An 8,443-nucleotide genomic window follows, 5' to 3' on the forward strand; every position below is an offset into this window, starting at 1 on the left:
CCTTGCTAAAGGCTGGAACGCTGAGTTTCAGATGTTATATTCCTGTAGCACCCAAGCCTTCTCCAAATTTTGCTGAAATCTGTCAGCAAGACAAGAAAAGCCAAAGCAGATATATTGCCTTTTTAAACAGGCAATTGGAAAAAAAAATAAAATATATTTTTTGTTTGCTTTTTCCTTCTCAATTTCAGCAATTCAGTAACCTTCACAGGTGAGAGCTGTGGCCGTACCACAGAAAATCACCCAGAAAGATTTCTGTCTTAGAAGTGGCCCAAAGTTTAAAAAACTATCTATTAAAGCTTGAGTTCTTGGGTATTCTGCTTAAGACATCTATCTCCAGGTCACTGACAATTGCAAAATGTTAATTCTTCAGCCCCAGTTTGCATGGGTGCCTGTAAGGAAGGGTAATTACTGATAGCATGGCCTGACATTTACTAGAAATGAGGTCTGTCATGCAGGTTACATATAGAAAATCAATGCTTTTGCTAACCACACATGAAGAACTTTTCCTCTGGAAGATCACAGTGATTTTCAGACTAACATACTGAAACAATTATAAGCTTGAGCTACTCAAACTGGCCAGCTGATCCTTGTCCCTGCAGGATTAGTAGGACATGAAAAAGAACATTTTTTTATAGTTATTGAGAGTAGTGATACTAGAACAGAAATGTAAGCAGACTGTTCCTTTAATGTATTTCATTTTTATTTTCATTAGCAAGAAGAGATGCAAACCCACTAACACTGGACTATTTCTTTTGAAATAATTATATTGTTAGTTCTGGTATCAATTTTATTCTGTAAAATTGTCACAATGTACATTTCTTTAGAAAGCTCTGAAAGAAGTTACACTTAGAATCTTTTACTTTAGCTCTGAGGAAAATTGCTGAAGAACTTTCCAGGGTTGAATATAACTCCTGCATTTGCCTGAATTAATAATTTCTATTTGATGCTGATAAGGTTTAAACAACAACAACAACAAAAAAAAAAACAACAAAAAAGAAACTAATACTTTTTTCCACGCATTTTTTGAATGGCTTTTCTCAAAGTAGAAATTATGTGTGTGACTTTGGCATCACATCAGATGGTAAGAAGAAAAGATAGTTGAGGGAGAGTGTCCTAAATTATCAGATAACCACGTGTAGTTTGTTATGTGTACGTATTATGAACAGAGGGTTAAATCCAGTCAGTCTCATGCTGGATGACTGAGCCAGCCCAGATTCACACACAGCTTTCCCAGGAACTTCTTGTTTCTGTGCAGTGTGCTAATAACCTTTGAAGTACCTTGGTTTCAAAGGGATCTGCTCTGCAGCAGGACGTGGCCCTGGCTTAAGCTACCAGCTGCTAGAAATCTGGTTCAGATCTGTGCAGAGTCCAGGGATGAAATCCTGGCTGCTCCAAAGCAAAAGAAGATTGCAAGGCTGCATTTTACTTTATCTCCAGTGTTTTTTAAGATTTTCTTTCATATACTTGCCACATATACAGTAATATTTGCACCTTCAATGAAAATGAGTTGGTGGCAATGTTTTCAACGTCTCTTCACACTGTTAGCACCTGATGCCAGAGCAGCTATCGGTGTCAAGCAGCCTGTGGAAATCTTGTTTGGTTGCCCTTGGTGGTAGAGGAAAAAACTCAAGTGTGCTCGTAGAGACTTTGTGCGTTGCAGTCTTAGACCCTGAATGGTCCCATCAGCAACCAGATAGATCAGTGCTGCTGAAAAACACTGTTTTCACCACCATCTTTAACGTGTCATTGCATAGCGTAGCTTTGTATTCAAGAATTTCAAGCCAATGTTGTGTTTGCTAACATTGATTACTCTCTTAAAGAAAATTCAATCAAATAACCCAACACTTATTCTGGACACTGATCCAGTCAGTGAAATGGAAATGATAAATCCATTGTGAACCCACTGAAGCCACTAAATGAGGCACACACTTGCTCCTGTGGAGAAGGGGAGCTTCCCAGCCACCCCAGCCGTGCATTCCCTGGATGTTGGTGCAGACATTTGTGTTCCTCTTCATCTCAAGCTTTTTTCAAAATTCGTGTCAAATTAAAGTGACCATGTAACCATGCTCTTACCCTACTGTTTTGAGATACATTGTCTGTTGACTCTGTGTGGCTGTTACTCACTTCATGATCAGTGATGAACTGTTGTGCTCACTGCATCTGTAAAATTAATTGTTTTTTTAGGGCTGTCCTGAAGAGCTGGTTCAATCGTCACTTAAACCAAATTCTATGGTGGGAATTTCCAGCTCTTCATGATCTTTCACAGCACCCTTCTAAAAAGTATGCCTAGAAAAAGAAAGTAATTTTTTTCAGGGTTTTTTTTGTGCCTTTTTAAAAAAAATATTACATTGAGTGAAGCTCAGCCATCAAAGCCTGGCTCCACATGGGTGGGTGACTAAAGACTAGAGTGCAAACAGCATCTGAATATCCAAGGATCTAGGCTAACTGCCTCTTCTAAATAATACTCCTGTAACATTCAGAAATATTAAGGTCATCCAGAGACTAAATAAGAATTAGTGACAGGTAAGCAATGTTTTTATTCAATAACTGGCTTTAAGGTAGCTGTGCAACTTGGCCCCAACACGTGCAGCCGGGCTCTGACATCCCTGAGGAGCACCCTGCAGTCTTCCTCACTGCAGCTCCCAATCAGCGCTGGCTCAGCTGCCCAGCCTCAGGGCAGGCAGCCCCCTCCAGGGAGCTTTGCTTTGGCCAGCAGGAAATTCTCTAAGCAAGAAAATGAGGGGGTGTGGATGTACATCTCCAGGGCAGCTTGGCAAGACCAAGGAAGGGCCGGCAGCCAAAGCTTGCTGTGATGAGCGGTAACTAGTGAGGGGGAGGAAGGGCTGTACAGCTCCAAGTACAGCACAGTACGGATTTGGGCCATTAAACGTTACGGTAACTAATTATAAATCCTCTTGTCGCCATTTTAGTTTAATGATAGAATCGTAGAATCATTTTGGTTGGAAAAGACCTTTAATATAACCACATCAAACTATTTCATCAACTCCAACCATGATAAATGGCACAACAAATCTTTGCAAACTTCTTTAAGCGATAGGTTCCCAGATCCTTTCTGTTCAAATGTACAATCGAAGTTGAATTTTTCATTTTCCTGGAAACACCTGGATTTGCTTAATCCTTCTGTATGTGTCAGTGAAAACCCAGAGAAGGACAGAGGTGCCTTTTCTGCTGTCCCTACTTCAGTGGGCTGCTGTATGCCAGAGTGAGAAATCAAAATACTTAACAATAAATGCTTATTACTGTAACATACAATTTAACAATTTAATTAACAGAGTCTTTTCACTTTGGTGCTCCTTTATTTAACTGTTATTGTTTCTGTGGTTTTTAGATCACCACATACTGACCAACAAAATGGTCGGAATTTTTTCTGGGCTTTGTCATTTCTTGAAGTCAAAGCGATAAAAATGGATGCTTATCTCCTGTCAGGCTCCTTGGAGAGCTATGAGGAAATGAGCAATAAAAGGCTCTTTGAGGCTCTTCTAACTTTAGTTTATTATCTATTATAGTTACTGATGTGTGGAAACCAGCAGAGAAATTTTACATGTTTATAGTTACAAAGCCCTTAACAGCTGTAGCTATGAGCTGAGCACTTACAGCTTTTTGAAATGTGTTTTTATAAATGTAACATTAAATCATCATGATTTTGTAAACCAGTCTCCTTAAGAAAATTCCTGAGATAATAATACATGGGATGATATTCTCAGTCAGGGCTGGTTTGTGGGTACTCACTTGCTTTTGTAACTCCACCAAGGGAGCAAGTCAGAATGTGGGGTTTTGGGGGGCAGGGTTGATGATGGCCAAAATGCTCCAAGCAGTGCTGCTTTTCCTTTCCCCTTGCTGGATGGAAAAACGTGAGGAGAAGAAAACTGGATGAATTAAGGGCACTCAGCATACCAGAGTGCTCAGGACTGTGCAAAACTCTCTCTCCTCTTTGGGACTGGAGGACACAGCAAATGGCTCCACATTCCTTTATCCCTGAGGGAGCCGAATCTGGGATCTGCAGGGAATCAACCCTTGGGGTACTGCCCATGGACAGAGCTCTCTTCCTCCAGGGACACTGACTTTTTATTATTATCTCCTGTTCCTTACAGGTCTTTTAATGCAATTTTAGGACAGCAGTACACTCTTCTGTGCCTTGTACTCTCATCTACATTTCTCCTTTCTTCTGGCTTGGGTGGACTTTTTGCATCTAATCCTACCAAGTGGAAGTAGTGAAATGAATAAGCAATTTGGAACCACCACAAAGAATGGCACGAAGGGGACTGTTCTCAGCCCATATGCATTGCTGATTAATAATACTGCCAAGAGCACACATTAAAACAAATGCATTGAGAACATAGATGTGTCAACTCTTGTCTTTTGCATAAGAAATTAACTCTTTGGCACCAAGATTGCTGTTCACTACTGCAGTACTTGTACTGTCCACATAGTTGCAGCTCTGGCACTGGTGGATGGTCGGTCTGTAAAGTCTGTTCCTCTGTCAGGGATGTTCCTAAGGAGGCCCCTAAATACCCCTGACATGATCGAGCCTGCAGATTTAACCATCACACGTTTGCATGCCTGTCCCTGGCCAAACACAAATCCCATGCATTGGGATTTCAGTAACTTGAGAAGTCTGAGACTATGCATCAGTAAAAGAAACGTCAGCCATTCGACTTCCAAAAATTGCATTAAGCCAGAAGAGACAATGTTATTTCTGCAGGTCTGTTTTAAATCAACCCAAATATTATTCTGGAGCCAGAGTTGTAACTAAAACGTGATACAATCTTGGAAAGCCATAGAAAGTGTTAGGAAATACTGCTGGGAGTTGAGAGACCTGCTAAAATCTGCATTCTATACCAAATAGACATGCCTCTTAAATCCTAATTGAGGGTGATGGGTTACCTTTCCAAACAAAATCCTTACAATTCAGGAGGCTTTGTCTGCATGAGAAGACTGAACTGGTTCCTGATGCTAATTGCAGCTAAAATACAGCATATGAACATATAGGAAAGATCCGTCCATACCACCACAGAAGCTGACTACGTGGTGGTGCTGATGCCATCTTCTGATGACTGTTCAGGCTACCAGTAAGTCTGACTTCCAGGATTTTCACCTGTACAGAGGAGTTCTGAGTTTGAAGGGGGAAGGTGAAAGGGAGAGGCCTGCCCTCCCTTCAGAGGCTGCTGCTGCCGCTCCTCCTGTGCAGAGGCTCTGAGGAGCAGAGATTAAAATAATAGGTGGCATTTTTTATGAAATGTTACATTTTTATATTGTTTTTTCTTCCTCTGTAATTTTCCTTAAATGAACAATGTTTCACAAATAAGAATTGGGTCTCACCCCATGTTTTACTCCAGAGGGAAGGGAGCTGATGCACAAAAGTCAAATGATTTGGTTTGTGAGAAAATCTGGTTTAGAGCTAGCCATGGAAGACCCAGAGCTGTTTCCCACCTCTCCTACATACATTTCTGTGCTGTGTTTCTGCCTAAATAGGAAAAGTAAAAAAATATAAAATAAGGAGTGTACATTTCTAGTGATACTTGCTTCACAGATTACAGGCTCAAGATCACTTATGAGTAAGATAGCCTTCTGGTGAGGGTGTTGTTTTCACTGAAACATCAGGATGATATTATTGTTGCTTTAAGCTCCATATTTTTATCATTAAAAACACACAGCTAGTCACTACACACTTTTGGCCTTTTTATCAAATACTGTACTATTCTGATTAGATACAGAGAAGGCATCGTGTTTTGAGGAATCAGTATTGTTATCTTTCTTTTCCTTGTCAGCTCTTCACGATGTTTATGTGCCTTTTTCTCTGATTTTCCTTAATTCTTTTATATTACTCAGTGAAGTTGGTCAGAATATTTCTATCAAGATTTTTTGGACAGAAAAAGGCCTCTAATGATAGAAGACTTTTGGCATTTGAACTTGTTTTGGCTTTAAAAAAAAAAAAAAAGCATGTTTGAAATTTATTAATGAGCCACACTTGCTGGAGAAAAAAACCTGTTCACATTAAAAAAAACCTAAATCTGTGTAGGAATATCTCTGAAACTGGCAGTGGCATTTTAATCTGTCCTAGTAATGACTTCATCTTCCATTATATTATTTCCTAGAATTTGGATCCTTTGGGTTCACGTTGTACCAATGGAGGTTTTGGCACTGAATCTAGTCATCATCCCCACCATGCTCTGAGCTGGGGAATATGATGCATATTTTTACTGTGACTACCAAGAACTGTCTAAAATGTTTTCTATGAAGATGTTTGAGACAAACTAAGGATTGTCTAGTCCCATATTGTTTGCAAAGCACCGTTGATATAAGAAAATATCTGTGTTATGAGAATAATATAATTGTTAAAAGAAAAATGATTGGATATAGAACTTCAAAATTCCACAGGTTTGAAAGTTGCAGTGGTATTTCAAAAACATTTTTATAAAATCAACTTGCCAGATTAATTCTGGTTTTCTTAGCAGAAAATTTTGCTTTTCTTAAGAGTGCTGAATGAGATGGTATGAAGAGCTCTGGAGTTTTTGCATACCCAGAAGTTAATAGTACATCTGTGTAAATAACCTTACAAAAAACCCCTAATGCATAACTTTTTTTTCTGCTCTCCTTTCTCCTCAGGTTTGCCAATTCGTGGTGTCTGTCAATGGCCTCAATGTTCTCCATGTAGATTACAGGACAGTGAGCAACCTCATTCTGACTGGCCCTCGGACGATTGTGATGGAAGTGATGGAAGAAATAGAGTCCTGAGAAGAAAAAACAAAACCTCTTAATTGACATTTTTGTAAGAGAAATAGCGATGCCTGTGGAGCGGCATGACCCAAGGAGGCAAAATGTTGCTGTGTCTAAATAGATAACTTTTCTTTTTTTGGAAAGGGGGTGTCTTTCATTTAACAATAATAGCACTGGTGATTATGCTAAGAACAATAGATACCAGCATGTTTTCACTAAGGACTTTTCTTTGCCCGACAGAGACAAGGTTAAGGCCTTTAGGTTGTCTGTCCAGCCTGCGTCGGTCAGAATGGCTTCCCGCCTAAGAGGCCGTGCAGACTTCCTCACAGTCCAGCACTGGATCAAAGCTCTTCAGGAGATGAAAGAAGCAAACAGTGTGGGGTCAGGATGTCACAGACGGTTTGCATGACATATTTACATTGTTAAACATCCTCCTGGTGTCCAGTGTTGTCCCAGGAGCACGTGCTGCTGCAGTTGTTCCCTCCTTGGGCTGAGGGACAGCCGGCTTGATTGCAATCAATACAAACAAACTACAAATGCATGAAAAAAGGTGTTTATTCTCTGTAGGGAATACTCTGGTATGAATGTTTGGGTCTGGCAGAATACATGGATTAGTCTAGAAAGAAAAATACAAGACCATGCAAAATGGAAAATTGTGTGGTACTTTTGCTAAACATGGCCTTGGAAAATCAGGCCCTTTGTTTAGATGCCTATGCACTGGTTTAGGTGCTCAAGCATAAGATGGTGATTTGAATTTTTTTTTCCTTATCTGTAATGAAAAGGTGTCTCAGTCTTGTCGTTTGTCACTTTGGAGAAATTTTGGACACCTCTATTCCTAGAAGAAGAAGACAATTTGGTGGGTTGAAATGGGAAATTCACAGTGTTAGCATTAGCAGTGATACATCCAGATGCTCCAGTAGAGCACTTCAGATCGAAGTGCTGATGTACTTGAATGTACATTAAACTTGTTAGCACTTTCCAATCATCAAATGTTTTGCAAACTACAGACTTGCCACGTGAATTGCATTTGACACTGTTACTAATAAAAAAATGTATTTAACCAATGCTTACTCTTTTTTCAAATGAATTAATGAAGCAAATCTTTTTTAAAAATGCATATACAAATTCCATATTATGCTGAGTTAGGTGGCTCTTCAACTTGATGGTAATTGAACTGCATCTGTTTTCTTTGATCTTTCAACTGAATAAATACATCCTTGTCCACAAAATTATAAATATGTATTGCAGACTTTCTCTACTGCCTAAATTATACAATTAAAGCTTGCCTTTGTATATGAGCATACCGTGAATCCTTCAGTTATGGGATGGGGAAAGTATTTTTTTCCTCAAATAATTTTGAAATCTGTTTTATATTAAAAATTATTCTCACTAAATGCATTGCTCTTGCAGTATGTTTATCACTCAATCAAACACTTTTTACATCAGAGTGACAGCAAGTCTTCAAAATCATACATGTCTGCAGCTTTGTAGGTAGAAGTCCATGTGTTCCTTGTTTCTGATACAGTGTGGTTGATTTTTCACCAAGAAAACTTCTGGTATTCCACTAATATGTAGCAATGAGGAGAGTTAGAAAACTGCAAATGCTAACTTGATAATGACCAGCCATAAAAGTGTTGGGTGAATTCTTTCAAACTGTCATTTAGTATGATAGCTGTTTATCCTTATTGCACCCCAAAAAAGTTTT

At 39.3% G+C, this 8,443-nt stretch overlaps 1 protein-coding gene across 1 annotated transcript in view; it reads left to right on the forward strand.

Moving 5' to 3' along the window:
• DEPTOR (DEP domain containing MTOR interacting protein) overlaps positions 1-8,132 on the forward strand; it is a 78,078-nt gene extending 69,946 nt beyond the window's left edge. The window contains exon 10 of the mRNA XM_051612616.1: positions 6,628-8,132. Within this exon, the coding sequence (XP_051468576.1) occupies positions 6,628-6,756 (129 nt within the window). The 3' untranslated portion in view covers positions 6,757-8,132. The remainder of the gene's footprint in view (positions 1-6,627) is intronic.
• The last annotated feature ends 311 nt before the right edge of the window (positions 8,133-8,443 follow it).

Source organism: Apus apus, chromosome 2 (genome assembly GCF_020740795.1).
Source record: "Apus apus isolate bApuApu2 chromosome 2, bApuApu2.pri.cur, whole genome shotgun sequence".
Lineage (NCBI taxonomy): Eukaryota > Metazoa > Chordata > Aves > Apodiformes > Apodidae > Apus > Apus apus.